The sequence below is a fragment of the Triturus cristatus genome, chromosome 2_2 (assembly GCF_964204655.1).
Source record: "Triturus cristatus chromosome 2_2, aTriCri1.1, whole genome shotgun sequence".
Classification (NCBI taxonomy): domain Eukaryota; kingdom Metazoa; phylum Chordata; class Amphibia; order Caudata; family Salamandridae; genus Triturus; species Triturus cristatus.
In genome coordinates, this window is record NC_140582.1 from 922,908,053 (window position 1) to 922,924,858 (window position 16,806).

General features: G+C 42.4%; 1 protein-coding gene across 1 annotated transcript in view; it reads left to right on the forward strand.

The window, feature by feature from the left end:
• The window catches only part of ANAPC4 (anaphase promoting complex subunit 4), a 259,145-nt gene that overhangs the window by 14,128 nt on the left and 228,211 nt on the right, over positions 1 to 16,806 (forward strand). The window contains exon 2 of the mRNA XM_085642313.1: positions 7,845 to 7,950. Within this exon, the coding sequence (XP_085498439.1) occupies positions 7,845 to 7,950 (106 nt within the window). The remainder of the gene's footprint in view (positions 1 to 7,844; positions 7,951 to 16,806) is intronic.

Here is a 16,806-nt window from a genome sequence, read left to right on the forward strand (position 1 = left end):
TGCAATCCTTGAATACTTCTCCCTGAACTCCCAATCTGTCTCTGCAGGAGGCTTTCAAAGTGGTGATACGTGACACTTGCTTAACTAAACAGATAGGAGTTTTAAAGGCATTACGCTCTCAAATGGCCTCCTTGGAGAGGAAAATCCGAACTCCAGAATAACAACGCTATGTGACCGCAAATAGTACAGTCTTGGCAAGCATCAAGACCAAAATTACCGAATATGGTGACTTAGTTGACAGAGAAATCAGATACCTCAGCAAAGAAGCTGCCGCTCCTATGTATGGGGAGGGTGACAGAGCTGGGAAGACGTTGGTTGGCCAGAATTGTCTGTAGACCATGGGCCAATGCACTAGGCCTGGCAGAGACCCCACGCTCCTCTCCTCATATAGGCCTAAAGCTATATATTGGGCGGATTATAAAATCCTCGATAAGGTGTTAGCGGAGCGATATTTGCAGTTATTACCTACTCTGATCCATCCGGATCAGAATGGATTTGTCCCGGGGGCAACACATCTAATAACATCAGTAGTTGTTTTTTTGCATGTTCTGGATCAGACCTCTCTGTGCTACCCTCTAGCAGCTTGTCTTATATTAGACATTGAAAAGGCCTTTGATTCCTTATCTAGGGACTACTTATTCAAAGTGCTTAGGACCATGGTCTTGGGAGGGCGCCTCTTAGCTTATACTAGGTTACCGTACGTGAACACTTTATCTCGAGTATGCATAGGAAGTTTGATTTCTAATTCTTTTACCATAGGCCGTGGAATATGACAGGGTTGCCCTCTGCCTCCAATCGAATTTACACTCTCTGTGGCTCTACTAGCACAGCGACTTTGTTTTGGGGGGGAGGGGGCGACAGTGGGGTATCTCACTGGACGGAGAAATACTAAGACAGATCAGGGGGCAAGCGCATCCTATATGTGAGCTAGATTTGTATTATACATGGAGCAAAGTTTTAAATCAACACAAGTTTTTTTGTACAGCAGACATGCTGAACTCGCCTATTCGAAGTTGCTCTCGTATATAATAAACACAAAATTTGCGGCTCGGTGAAATATAATATTTTTCAAAGGATTACACAATTTGAGACCAGTTTATGGGTCAAGAGCATTGCAGTTAGGTCGAGTAGATTATTCAGTTCACTAGACCTGCAGGTCTGGCAACAATTTTTATGATTTTTCGAGACTCTATATATTTTTCTCTCTCATATTTAAGATGAAAGGTTAATGCTTTGTCTTTAATTCTTGGCACAGGAAGTTTGAGTACCCATGTAAGCTCGGCTTGTTTTGGACTCCGGGTCAAGGAGGACCTCTAACTAAGCCAAAGCCAGGCATCTGGCATGATCCTTCAGTGGCTCGCACACCCCTAGTTTAATAAAAAAAATTAAATAATGACTTGCATATTCATAGTGTTTTTAAGTCACAGGCCAGGACCTCGTAGCACTTTAAATACACTTGGCACTTATTCCAGAATGCACCTACAAGGATTCAATTTTGTTACTTTATGGGTACACACACAGACCTATCCAGCTATCACGTTAACGAATTGAGATGTTCCAACATATAGAATGCATTGCACACAATTTATTTTAATTTGCATATATTTTTCATTTAAAGTGTGTGTTGTATTTCATATGCATTTATCTGAAGGTGAGAGGCCAACAAAATAGTGCAGTATATTTTGTTCTCTTTTAGCCAAGTGTCTGACCCACCACCTCTGTAATTTGTTTTATGCCGTTGAATCTCTGGATGATCTGCAAAATGAGAGGCTGTCATTCAGGCCCCATCTGCAGCACAGGCCAGCACACATCAGCTAAAGAACTCTTTGTGTATTGGAAACTCCAGCATCCTGGGCTAAAGCACATGGTTTGGGGGGGGGGAGTGGGGGTAGTGTGGGGGTCTGGGGCTGAAGCCCTTTTAGTCCATTGGGCATGTCACATCATGTAAAGTGTGTGGTTGGAAGGGTGTTGTCTCATGACATAGAAACACTTCCCACATAGGATCATAAAAAACTTATGATCCTATGTGGAAATGTTTCCATGTAGTAAGTGAGGACCACTGAAGTGCGGTTATAATATGGAGCGCAGCGTGTATCATGTGGTGGTTTATGAAGTGTGAAAGAGACAAACACATTTTTACGATTGTAAGTGTGTTGGCAGTTTTGAAAAGCTTTGCAGGTCACTTTATGGTATTTCTTATGATTGTACTCTGCTTAGCTGGTTATTGCACTGGGATGTCTGATCTGAGATTTTGTGTATAGTTGGGATGAGCATGTTTACTATCATCCCCTATCTGAGTGTTATTGTGAGATGTAAAGAAGTGGTGAGGATGAATAGAGATTTGGGACCTGTATTAATGCACTAGATTAAAGTCCTCCAAATTGTCTGGCAGTGTACGTTGGTTATTCGATGCATGTTCATTTGGTGATTACATTTTTGGGCTGTTTATTATTGGCTACGAACAACCTCATAGCAGATATGGCTTATGTGGATGTAAGAGGTATAAGTTACAGTTCGCTGCCGACTACTGAGTATTATAGTCTTAGAATTATTCTGGTCCATTAATGTTATATATGAAATTACATTACTATATAATGCTACAGCAAACCGTAGGTCAGCGCTTCTCAGCTTACCAGCAAATTGAAAGCAGTTTGCTGATTTGATTGCTTACGGTCTCTGAGTTTATTGTAAGCTGGAGCTTGAGGGGGTAGCTGTCTTTCTGGGTTCCTTTCTTGAATGTAAGATGGTGTAGTTATCTTGAAAATCGCCATGTTTTCAACTATCTTCTGAAGTGTATACGTACTTGGATGCTTCTTATGCTTGCTGGTAGTGCGTTCCAGAGATTGGCGTCTTGGCTTAGAATGCTGTGCCTCTTTAGGATTTCTCACGATAAGGTGGTATGGTGATGAGTGGTGCAAGCCTGGAGTGCAGTGTTCTGTTTTGTTTGTATTGTTTGAATTTAACTTGTAGGTATAGCGGTCCTTTTCCTTGGAAGGCTCTGCGGACAATGCAGAGTCCCTTGAACATTGGCATAGCTATAGGTAGCCAGTGGAGTGATTGCGTGACTGAATCCAGCATTCTCTTGGGTGAAGATAGAGAAGAAGCCTTGCTGCAGCATTTTGGATGGCTTTGAGATTACAAATGTGGGGATGGCTTGCAGTTTATGTTGGTATGCTATGTATGGAAAAAGGCAACATAGTGTTAGCATTGTGTAGAAGGCACTGTTTGTGATGTTAACATATCAAGGAAAGATCTGAATCCATGGTCACCCCAATGTTTCTGACTTCTCTTGATGTTGTCGGAAGGGCTTTGGCAGTAGTCTGGTGTTTTTGCCAAAGTCCGCAAGGTCATAATGTCTTTCTCTGCAGTATTGAGGTTTATTATTATTCATCGTCCGTGTGTTTGTCACAAAGGCAGTCATCTAGTTATGAATTGTAGAAACCATCTACGCAATCCAATTTTAAAATGATTTGGGTGTCCTTTGCATAGTTGTGATAAATGAGATAGAATGATCTAAACAGGTTTGATAAGAGGGTTATGTAGATGTTAAATAATAGAGCCGATATAGCAAACCCCTGAGGGTTGCCACACTGGCATTCTTTTGTTCACCATACCACCTCAGTTTGGACCCAGCCATGTGCAAATCAGCCTTGACCCTGCAGGAGCAAATGAACGATGGGTTGGGATGCTACCCCGAACAATTGCATGTGGTTAGACAAATTGTAAGCATTCCTCCCATTGCCTTTTGTATGTTTCATGTACTGCCCCAAGTGGCAAGGGTGTGCCCAGATGTGGGTCCCTTGCTTGCTGCGGAACTGGAACCAAGCTGCATCTCACTGATGGGAATTGTGAGACAGGCATGATGAAATGCCATCATACAGGGCAATGTGAGAAGTTGGGTAATGCAACAATATTGACGCCTCAACGTGTCAAAACAAAACACTATAATCTGCAATCATGTTCCAATCATGCTTTGTGTAGAATACCTGCTACAGCCCATCACTGATGATGTTGCATAATTGTAGAGTGTATAAGACCTGCTATAAAGCACCAGGAACCATGTGATATAGGACTGCGAGGAAGATCTGATCTGTTGCTTTATTAACAACCTCACAAGTCCAAGTTGGCAAGATTTAAAATAATGAAATGCTGATATCACAAAGGTACAGCGAGAGACCTGTTTATAGTAATACTTTGGGATTCCATGTACATAGCACTTTTTACCTCTGACAGAAGCACATTGAAATGCTACCGATTCATCAGTACTCTTCGACATATAGCATGCCATAGGCAAGTGTTTGTAAGGTTGTTGAATTGCAGTGTTGTCTATGTGCGAACCATTTGGTGTGTGTGTGATTAACTAGACTAGAGATCCTGACTTAGGCAGCATTGCTTAAGTGCATAGTGTGTAGTCCGGGATAGAACATGTGAGTTACATTAATATGTCACTGAGTGTGGTTGAAGCGCTTTTCTGGCGAGTAGCACGCTACTCGGGAACCCATAAACGATTAGTGTTGATAATTAGTATAGTGAAATATAAAGTAATTTGAGTGGTGGATATGTAAGTCAGTTATTTGGATTGAGAAGGGTTAGAAAAGGGAAAAAGGTTTGCATTTATATAGCGCTTGTAATCCCGATGGGCTGTTGAAGCACTTTATTGGCGAGTAGCATGCTACTCTGGAACCCATAAAGGATCAGTGGTGAATTAGTATAGTGGAATATGGAATTTGAGAAGTGGCACTCAGTCAGCAAACATTTTATAGGGATGAAGATCACCTCTCAACTCCTGAGGGCTATTTAAACACGTTGCCCCTTAACTCTTGAACGAGCACTAGCAAAGCCAATAAGCCTAGCTTATAAATAAAGATGCCTCTTTGATCACTGATGGTTTAAGCTCCCAAAGTCATCCTTGCACACATTCTTTTGTTCATCCGCATGATATATATATATATATATAATCTACTGGCGGTCGCCAGTAGATAGTTATAGTTAGGATCGTGTTTCCATAGGAAATCTCAAAATTCTATTTTGAATAACTTTGGCGCCGGTTGACGAATCCTCGCGAAATTTTCAAAACAAATGGGGCGCTCCGCTCAGCTCCTACCCTGAAAGTCTAGGGGTGATTCGTCAAGCGGGGGCTGAGAAAAAAGGGGGGTCCCAAAACGCGTTTTCCCAATGCATTTTTCCATAGGACCTTTAGTCAAAGGTACAGCCCGAACGGCTGAACAGAATTACTTGAAATTTGGCAGAGAGGTAGTCCTCAGGTCAGGGAAGTGCCTTTTGCAGGTCTGGTGTCAATCTGTTCGGTATTTCCTGAGAAAATAGCATTTAAAAGCATATAAATATCTATACGCGCGCACGTGCGTGCACGGTGCCGTGCGCAAGCGAAATTCTGATTGGTTGTTAGATGTCGGTAAATATTGGAATCGGTCGAAATCAGGAAGTGTCGGCCGCCATTTTGTCTCTCGCACTGAAAAGGAAAGGGGGAAAAAAGGTGAAAACGTGAAAAGAGGGTAGGGAAGAGAGTTCATGACCCCCTAGCCTTTGTCAGGGAGTCATAGAAGGACCCCCAAGGGGAAAAAAAACATTTAATTTTTTTCGAAAAAAATCGCGGGGTGCGCGCACGATGCGCGCAGCGCACCGTGCGCCCAAAGCGCGCGCACGGTGAAAAACCTTGGGGAAAAAAAAAATTAATAAATACATAACTTAGCATTTAAAAAACCGTACAAATTCAATTAAACCATAGGTTTCAAAAACGTTATAGTTAGGAATTAGCATTTAAAAAACCTTGCAAATTCACTTAAAAAACCATAGGTTTCACACAGGTTATAGTTAGGTGAATATTTAACTCGTAAAAAACCAATGAAATTCCACGTTATAGTTAGATCAGGTAACTATAACTTGCGCGACCGCCACTCTATCACAAGGGTGATGTCATGAGTGATGCCACTGACCATGTCATGAGTGATGTAATATGTGACGTCATGAGCAGTGGATTGCGGGCGTGCGAGTTATAGTTATCTGAACTAACTATAACGGGGGAATTTCATTGGTTTTTTACGAGTAAAATATCCACCTAACTATAACCTGTGTGAAACCTATGGTTTTTTAAGTGAATAATATATATATATATATATATATATATATATATATATATATATATATATATATATATTATTCACTGAAAAAACCATAGGTTTCACACACGTTATAGTTAGGAATTAGCATTTAAAAAACCTTGCAAATTCACTTAAAAAACCATAGGTTTCACACAAGTTATAGTTAGCTGTACATTTCACTCGTAAAAAAACAATGAAATTCCACGTTATAGTTAGATCAGGTAACTATAACTTGCGCGACCGCAATGCACTGCTGATGACGTCACATATTACATCACTTATGACATGGTCAGTGACATCACTCATGACATCAATGATGACATCTGAAATGACACATTGTGCATTGCGGTCGCGCAAGTTATAGTTACCTGATCTAACTATAACGTGGAATTTCATTGGTTTTTTACGAGTGAAATGTACAGCTAACTATAACTTGTGTGAAACCTATGGTTTTTTAAGTGAATTTGCAAGGTTTTTTAAATGCTAATTCCTAACTATAACGTGTGAAACCTATGGTTTTTTTCAGTGAATTTGTACGGTTTTTTAAATGCTAAGTTATGTATTTATTTTAAATTTTTGCGCGCACGGTGCGCTTCGCGCACCGTGCGTGCGCTGTGGGCACTGGGTGGGCTTCGCGCACCGAGCGCCCACGTTGCGCATTTAGTACCGTGCACGCCTCGCCATTTTTTACAAAATATCAATTGTTTTTTTTTCCCTTGAGGGTCCTTAGATTTATATATTAAATGTGATTGTTCTTTTTTTTTTATTTTTTTTTTTTTTTTTTTTTACCGTAAGCTTACCGTACTCCGCGATTTTTTTTAAAAATTATTAAATTTATTTTTCATACTTTTTGGTCCTTCGTGAACCCCCTGACGAACGCTAGGGGGTCTGCAACTCTCTTCGTTGCCCCCTTTTCATGTTATCAACCTTTGTTTTTCAGTGCGAGAGACAGAAAATGGCGGCCGATACTTCCTGGTTTCGACCGATTCGAATGTTTACTTTGATCTAACAACCAATCAGAATCGCGCTCGCGCACGGCACCGTACGCGTACGGTAAGCTTACCGTAAGCGCTCGGAGCGCGCCCACAGATATATATATTGATTTAAATGCTATTTTCTCAGGAAATACTGAACAGATTTACACGAGACCTTCAAAAGGCACATCCCTGACCTGAGGGCTACCTCTCTGCCAAATTTCACATAATTCTGTTCAGCCGTTCGGGCTGTAGCTCGGACTAAAGGTCCTATGGGAAAATGCATGGGGAAAACGCGTTTTGGGACCCCCCTTTTTTCTCAGCCCCCGCTTGACGAATCCCCCCGAGACTTTCAGGGTAGGAGCGGAGCGTAGCGCCCCATTAGTTTTGAAAAATTCGCGAGGATTCGTCAACCGGCGCCAAAGTTATTCCAAATAGAATGTTGCGGATTTCCTATGGAAACACGGTCCTAACTATAACTATCTACTGGCGACCGCCAGTAGATAATATAGTATCATAACATTCTTTTCAGTCTATTGACATTGTAAGATCAATAATCTCATAGAAATTTGCATCACAAGTAAAACAGAACTGTGAATTTCCTTCTGGAGAAGTGTTTCTTTATTTGTTGTTTACTACATTTACTGAGATTCATGTCTACATATTTAATTATTTGAAATAAGATCCAACATATGTTTTATGTATCAGAGTTGTGTCCAATATAATGTTTTCCACTTAATCTGATTTCCAGGTTTTGCTTCATCGACTTGCGAACTTTCAGAGAGTGTGGAGTTTACCCCCTAATGAAAATACTGGGAAGGAAGTCACATCGCTTGCTTGGAGACCAGATGGCAAAAGTAATGTATCTGTTTTTTTTAATGTGATTTTATTGCAATATTGATGGTACTCAGGTTTATGTCTGGTACGGTTTACAGTAACATTACCTCCTTTGGTGTGGATAGATTAGACTGCAAAACAACCAGTCATACGGACAGATGTTATAAGGTATAGTAAGTTGAAGTATACCTGTAGAAATATTAGGTCTCGCCTGAGACAGCGCACATGTGCTGTTGCTTGCGAGAGATATTGTATTCAACAAGGGCCTTGGAGACTACCCATTGCTTACCATTCGTTGGCTTCATTGTCATTCTCATTTGCTGCCTCCTAATTGGCCAGTTTATGCCAATCTCAGTTCCTAATCTTTCGTTTTGGCCTTCCCTAAAGCATGGCTAAGTACCTATTGCTTCATTTTGATTAATGTTCTTCCATTTGTTTCTCTTTGATTGAGGTACTTTTTTTCTACCTCTCACACTCCTCCCACTCTATTTCTTGTTGCTGTCATCCCTCCTGCCTGTTGCTGCTTTTATTCGTAGTTAAACACTGTACTAGAGTGCACTTTTTTGCTATGCTTGGTTTTGTTTTCTCCTACATTGTCCTGTGTGTTATTACATTCTTTTACTCAGATCTGTATATTAAGTTTTCGAAAAGGTATAGTGGGGTTACAGAACATTGTAGTAGATAGCAATGGTGCATAGAGGAGATAGTACGAGTACTCCTCATTGCAGCCATTAGCTACAGCTCCCATCTTATTTGCTGAGGCACATGTGTGATATTTTCATGACATCTCTGGCATCGTATATAGACAAAACATTGACCCACAAATAGTAGGCAAGGAAGGAAAAGGAGGGCTTATGCATTTGCAAGTATCTGTTATGGGGGTTTCCCAACTGTTTCCCATCTAGATTGATTAGGGTGGGTTTTGAGGGGTTTACAGTCTCGTAGCGCCTGTTAGAGATCTTTAAGTGCTGCTGAATGAGTGAAACGTCTTCTCAAATGGTGTAAGGGTTCGCATAGCGGCCAGAGCATAAGGGGCTTGTAGGGCCCAGTGTCATAATGGAGATGTTGGAGGCATGAAGATTTGGTGAGGTGATATTCTGTTTTACATTGTTCACAGGATTTAATGGTGCCCTTCATGAAAAGATCACCAGTGTCCTGGCCTCGCCCTGCTGTCATTCGGGGAACGAGGTCGGAGCCATCACGGGTGTGAAATCAGGATTCTGAGCATTCGGGTTACTAGGGGATGGGAGGGTTGTGAGGCCCTTTTTAACAGCTATTTGATCCCAGATATCAAGAACTACCTTAGTCGAGTTGGCTATGTATAGATTTGTAGGCTGCAGATGGCATGAATGATTATGGAAGGCAAGCCAGTTCCCATTGTGGGTGACACGCCACTGCTCTATTGATATGGAGCCAGGGTTTTTGCTTTCCCTAACCACCCAATCCGACAAGAATTGAAGGTGTGTTGCTGTATAGTAGCCTAGGTGCTTAGGGCATGCCAAGCCGCCTTTATCCCTGGAAAGCATTAAGAGTTTTGCGAAACTCCTGCCTTCTGAACTCCCCATTTGAAGGAGAGGAGTCTAGTTTGTAATGATAGAATATCTGCAATAGGAATAGGTTTGGGGAAAGACCGGAATAGGTAAAGGAGCCTCAGCAGTATATTCATTTTCACAGCGTCAAGGCTCCCAAGCCATGATATGAAGAGAGCTTTCCACCTCCTGACATCTACAAGAATCTATAGACGGTATTCGGGCCAATCGGCTTTAGTCGAGCACTCTAGGGTTCATTACATAGCACTTTTATTTCTTATAACATTTCCCGGTATAGCGTCACGTCTACTAGTGATAGCATTTCATGTTACTCTAAACATCTAATATTTAATTTTATTGTAAACACACAAGTAAATGACATGTTTACGTTCTACTGCTATAACCGTGATTTGTTGCTTGTGTCAGATTTTCTTACTAAACAGGCACATACATAAGTTATTTACATTGCAGTGACTGAAGTGTAACGCGTTATTTGAAAGTCGGTGACTCGCACTCACAATTAAAAGTAACGTTACCCAGCAAAAATGTAAACAGGCCGGGGCAGCAAATGTGACAGCGGGGAATCACGCGTATATCAATTAAGTGTAAGCTCTTTACGCGTATGTTTACAATCAGATGACGTCCCACCACTAATAAAAGTACTGTTATACCGGAAAATTACAACTCTGAACCCATATTTTAATAAAACTGCTCCAGCTTTCTGTAAAGCTACACGTGCATGGACTCTGAGAACTGGCCACAAATATCCACCTTCACCTATGCCCCCGGGCGCACGCCATCCTTTTCCGGTGTAACATTGCTTCATTACTTTTATTAGTCCTAGTATTTTTCTTTCAACTTTTGCCGGCGTAATATCACTTGTCATTTTTTAAAATCCTTTTTAGACTGAAGCATTGCTCGTATGCAGCATAGCTGGGAAAAAAGCGCTGTGACGCGGTCAACACTAGCCGCGTCATAATGTTTTTGTTTTTTTAAACTTGCAAACATGATGGCAATGTGCATACTTGTTATTTCCCAGTCTAACATTCTTATTAGTTATAGCAATTCATGTTATAGTAAGTGTGCATGTAAATAAAGTTTTTACACTATAGTTATACAATCCTGATTCCCGGCATCATTTCTTTTACTTTTCTTTTTAACGGGCTAAGAGTATTGTTATAACGGTAAATTGCAAGTGTGCAAACATCCATCCAAAACTCCAGATTTCAGTAGAGCCCTAAACAAATAAGCTCTAATAACCAGGCATGAATATCCACCGCCACTGATAGCCCAGGGCGCCCTGACAGCAGTGCCCAGCATAACAATACTTTTATTAGTCATAGCACTTTTATTTCTCCCAGCCATCTGCCTGTTAAATAAACACAGGTAGGCTGCTATTCATTATTGTTTTTGAATTATTTTACCCTGGCACGGCTTTGTTAACTAATTTAACTAATGCTAAAGTGCATAGAAGCCATAACGTTTAGTTCGAATTATCCTGTTTGTTAATGAGTAAAAACTGCCACGCCTGTACAAACTCCCCATTTGTTTCCTAAAATACTAAGAAAATGCACCCCACTCACTCCAGTTCATACAACAGCCTTTTCTGTTTGGCAGCAGTGTGATTGTGCCCATTGCCTGCTCTCGAGGAGCACATGGTGAACAAAGGACTCCTGCCCTCTGTTTATCTCCTTTCCCGGTCACTGTGTCCAGCACATTCTTGCCAGCGGCATACTTTAGCTACAAAACCAGTTTCGCTCAATTTTGAAAGCCCACCACTTCCAACCCCTCCCCCTAGCCTCTTCCCACAAAGGCAAGCTGAAAAGCTATTGTATAGTTTTGCCAATAATATTCTCATGTTTCCTGCCTAAATCTTGTTAAACACAAAAAAGGAGAGTCCGGGGAGGCAACAGCGAACCTACTGTCCCCACTCTAGAATAGTAAACACAAAAGAAGTAGGTAGCCAATAGTTAATGTAACAGCAGTGAAAACAAGCATTGGCATAGCCAATAGGTCTCGCCTTTGGGACCTTATAAGTGTTAAGCCATGCATCACATTATCACTCACCGGGCAGATTTCTGTAATGCAACTAGTACTTATGCAAAGTGCTTTGATACCTTCATTCGCGCTACATAATGTAAAAAATAAAAAGGAATGAAGGGAGAAGTGCTTGCAGATTTCTGAGGTGGGGGAGCAAAAAGATGCACTCTGTAGAGTTACGCTGTGCCTACCTGCTGTAGATGTTTGGTTTTTCTCCACAACAGTTAGGGTAAAATGCTGATTGCTAACGTTCTTCTGTTTTGTTTAACTAGAAGCATGATCATCCGGTCAACAAATGGTTAAGCATCACAATGTAGCTATTTACTGAAACCCCACGAAGATCGTTCCCTTCCTCCCCAAGACATGAGTGGTCTTTAAGGAGCTTTAACTACTGTAGCAGCTGCTTGTTGCCTTCCAGGGTAGGCTTGTTGGCCAAGGCCCGCTCATTAGACGGGGCTAACAATTCCGCTGAAAAGTAAGATCTCACCCTAATAAATTTCGTTTCTGTTCCTTTGTGTTTTAGAGTAAATGAAAGCGCACTCTTTTGGCGGTGGGGAGGAGGGGACGCGCCTTCTAATGAAAGCGGCAAGGTCTGGAAATGAAACCTGACACAAAACAGATGGCAGCCAGCGCGCCGCCGCTGTTTGCTCCCATTATATAATGCCAGTACCAAATCAGAAAGCAAGCACAGTATAGAAAATCAGGAGCCGAATTGAAAGGAGGCGAAAATGAGCTATCCCAGTGTGCAAGTGAAGGTGGGTCTGGAGTATGCTGCATCTTGGTGCAGAGTAACAGATGTTTATTGCCAACCAAATGAATGTTAATTATTCCGTCAGCCTCTAGTAGGATGAAAGGCTGAGCAGACGCGCTGGGGTTCGAACCTGCGGTTGTGAGGTCAAACTTAAGATTAATTGGGGGCTTGCCTTAAAGTTAAGATTGCATTATATAATGCCAGTACCAAATCCGAAAGAGAGCACAGTAGAGAAAATCAGGAGCCGTCTGTGTAAGCAGAGGCCTCGCTACCTCTGCCGCCACTGTCAAAACATGATTCTGCTGCCTTCTTCCTACAGCAATGGGCCTAGCATGACAGCGAATGCACAAGTTTCTCATTGCAAACAGAGCATTGGCAGGGCTGTACGTGTTCATGTGGCATGTGAAGGGAGGGTTGGTTAAAAAGAATGGCGTGAGAGAAAAGCGGGGGCGAGTGAGCAGGGCAGCGCGGCGACTGCGCTAATTAAAAACAGATGGTGACATGACCCCGAACAGATGGCGCTCCTGCTCGTAACCTCAAGCCGTAGGCCGTGGGCGGATACATTTACCTGGGAAAGGTGGGACATGCACCCGCCTTTGCCCAATTGCGTGCTGTCTTTTTAGAAAGACGCCTGCAAAGCCCCATAGAAAAAATGCTAAAAAAAAAAAAACACGTGCGTGTGAAAAGTCCAGAGTGATTCCAAGAGGTCATTTTCCTAGGGCAACGCATGCGCGCAGTGCTAGGCTCGACCTTCTTCAGCTTTGTTCCACCATGCCTGATTTTGCATCTGATCAACCCCCAAGATCACCAAAGTAGGTGTTAACAACTATTCTTTGCCAGTTATCTGGACTAGAAATGATTCAATATCTTGTAGATATTTGGACAGTTTGGGACAGGAGAAGAACATATGGATCGTGTCAGCAGCCAAGATGCCACATCTACTGCACGAGTTCCCACGGTTACTAGACCATCTCGAGATTTTCCCAGGGGTATAATATAGATCAAATGCTGACATGTAGTGCTGGGCCCTCAGACTACCAGTTATTAAAGTCTGATTGGCCAGCTCCAGGGAAGCTTCCAAGTCAGTACCCTCTTGGCCAAATTTCCTGTCTCACCTATCCTTTTGAATAATTAAGTCATCGGGCAAGCCAGAAATAAGTATTTGATATATTAGCCCGAGCCGAGATCTTTTCTCTATGATCCCCCAACAAAGGAATTTTCCCAAACTTGTCTTCTCCTGGTGTTACATGCTTGAGCAGGTAGCTCCTGATTTGTAAGAACTTAAGAAATGCCTGGCAGGGAGCCTAGATTTGTCTTGAAGGTCGAAAAATAAGTAAATTTGGCCCTCGGAAAAGAAATCGCCCAATACATTAATTCCTAGAGTACCCCAACTGATAGTGATCAAGTCCTGAAAAATTGGAGGCAACAAACCATATGACAGAAGAGGGGTGTAAGCATTGATATTCGATATGCCGAAGCGCCGCAGACAGAGTAGGCAGATTGAATTACTTTGAATTTGATTTTCTTAAAATAACTTGGTTCCACATTTCTGACTAAGCAGTTGCGAGCGTCTTCCCCTAGTAGAACCTCAAAAATTGTTGGTCTGGCAAATTCCGTCACCTCTGCCTTTCCACCAGCCAATAATATCCCCATTTGCTGTAGCAGTGCAGCCCAATGATATAGCATTAAGGAAGGTAGACCCCAGCCACCCCTTGATCTAGGGAGTATTAGCCATTTAGCTGCCCTTCTGGTTTTATGATAACCCCACAAGAATCTTGTGCAAGCCCTTTCTGCACTAGAAATACAGTGCGCTGGAAATTCTATGGGGATAGTCCAAAATAGATATAACATTTTGGGAAATACGGAGCGGCTATGGAGTGAAAGGTGCAAGTGGTCTAATCTTTCCAGAGTCTGGTTCACTTCTTTAATAATCGGTAGCATATTGATTTCTGGTATCTGCTCTACAGATGGCGTGATCTTAACCCCCAGATAGGTTGCTGTTGGGGCTATTGGAAGCCCTTCCGGCTTTGAAAAATCTGAATGTATGACTTGGGTTTTGTCGACATTCAACCTATAGCCCGAGACTGCACCGAATTGTTTGGCTAAATCATAAACTGCTGGAAGAGTAGAGCTGATAGCCACGCCATTAACAGTAGCGGCCTTAATCCGAAAATTGTTATCTAGTTTGAAAAGGGTCTATATAAATTGAGAATAGGAGCGGAGAGCAGGGGCACCCTTGACGGGTTCCTCTGCTAATAGAGAGGGAGCACGACTCTTGACCGGAAATACGGACAGAGGCCACTGGGGAAATATATAAAGCTTGTATAGCTGTGATGAACTCCTGTGGGAATCCCTTGGTTTTTAACAATAGCCATAAAAAGCCACAGGATCATTGCCAGAGGTTGTTAACAAACCTGGGCCCAATCGAATAGTGCTATTGCCCGCCTGATATGGTCTGATGTGTCACGGCCAGGTATAAAACCGTGCTGGTGGGTGGAGACCAGGGGGCCAATAACCTTGCCTAGCCTGAGTGCAACAATTTTAGCATCGATTTTGCTATCGGCACAGATTAGGGAAATCGGGCGATAGGAAGAAGGGCTGAGTTCTGGTTTATCTTTTTTCTTAAAGACTACAATGGTAGTCTTGTGCCATGAGTCAGGGGTCCGCCCATTCTGAGCAAGTGAAAACAGAGATTCAAGCTCTCCAAATAGTGTGCCTGAATGTTCGGTAAAATTCGAGGGGCAATGAGTCAGGACCAGCGGCCTTCCCCGCTGCCAGTGAGGCTATCGCTAGTTCCATCTCCTCCCTGGTTATCGGGGTGGAGAACATAACCCTCTGTTCCGGTGTGACCTTGGATGTTATATAATCACACAGAAATTCCTCACCCAGTATATCTTCATCGTACTCGTCTGGAGAGTAGAGCGTCTTATAGAACTCTTGAAATACCTCCAACACCTTGCCCGGTCGATCCTGAATCTGGCCCTTTTTGTCTTTGATTCAACCTATCCGGTTTGAAACACCCTTCTGTTGCAATCATTTGGCCAGCAATCTGCCTGTATTTTCACCAAACTCATAAATGTCAGTTTTATATTGAATAAACTTAGCAGCGAGTTCCTCCCCGAAATATTGATGTATACTATTTCTACCAATTGCTATCTGATGTTGACATTCCTCTCTTTTTTCCTGATCTGCAATTACTCGGATGAGCTCTTCCTCTACTACTCGAAGCTGGTTAACCCAACCATTAACCCTTTCTTTGATCACCTTCTGACGATGAAGGGAAAAACCAAGGGTCTCCCCCCCTCACAGCTGCCTTAAAAGTGTCCCAGACAATTATCTCGGGGGCTGTACCCTTATTCCTACGGAAAAAATCTGTTATCCAATTTGTCATATAGCTACAATACTCTTGATCTAGCAGCAATTTTCGCTCAAATGTCCAGGTTGCCACAGATTGTTTTGGGCCACTAGACGGAATTTGCATTATTAACGGATTATGATCTGAGATTAATCTAGGATGCAGCTTGCAGTTAGTCCCCTCAAGAATCGGGTCTGAGACCAAAAAAATAATCTAAACGTACAAATTTACTGTGGGGAGCAGAAAAAAAAGTATAGCTAAGTTCGGTTGGTCGCAGTGTTTGCCAGACATCTACCAAGGCATGTTCGAGGCAAAGCCCGCGAATAGCTTTGAATGTCTTGCCCTTCCTCCCAGAGTATGGGGTATTACTATACAAGTCAAAATTAGCATTCAGATGGATATTAAAGTCCCCGCATAGAACTTTGGGAGAGGGCCATAAAGCAAGTTCGATACTCTGGAAATTTAGAATAGAAGGGTCATCAAGGTTGGAACCATACAGAGAGCAGATAGTGTATGATGACCCTTTAATTAGTATGTCAGCAATTACCCAGCGGCCTAGATTATCCACCTTCACTTGCTTAATGATAAACGTGCCTTACCTAGCCATTAAGGCTACACCCCTAGTAGTTGTGGCTTGTCGAGTACATGCAATAGGATCGAAACCCAGCTCTTTTGACCAGGCCCGGTTGTTCCAAGAGACGTGAGTCTCCTGCAGGCATAATAAGTCTGTATCCAAATCCCTAGTAAGTTTTGCTAAAATGCCCCTCTTCTTTCTATCGTTTAACCCACAGCAGTTTAAAGAGCAGATTTGAATGTAGTTGTGCCTACCCATCATCCTTAAATGCTGTCCAGACCAGCCCAGTGAGCCCAAAACAGATCAGTCCAGTTTTTCTAATCAGGATATCGCCAAGAATAAAATTAGCCAAATAATGCTTTTGGAGTATTTTGTGTTGTTTGCCATAACTGCTTTTGAAAAGAGCTCTTTGTTACCCCCACCACCAAGCTCCCTTTAAACCCCCCCAAACCTCCCCCTACCCTTTTAACCTTACTACCCCTGAACCCGCCCCTCCCAGCCACCATCTTCTGAGGCATGGGGACCAGTGGTCCATGATGATGCTGAGCTGAGCACCTCACTCTCTCACCACTACACACTAAGTGTACTCAAGAATAGATACATAAACAATGAAGAGCAACTAAGTAA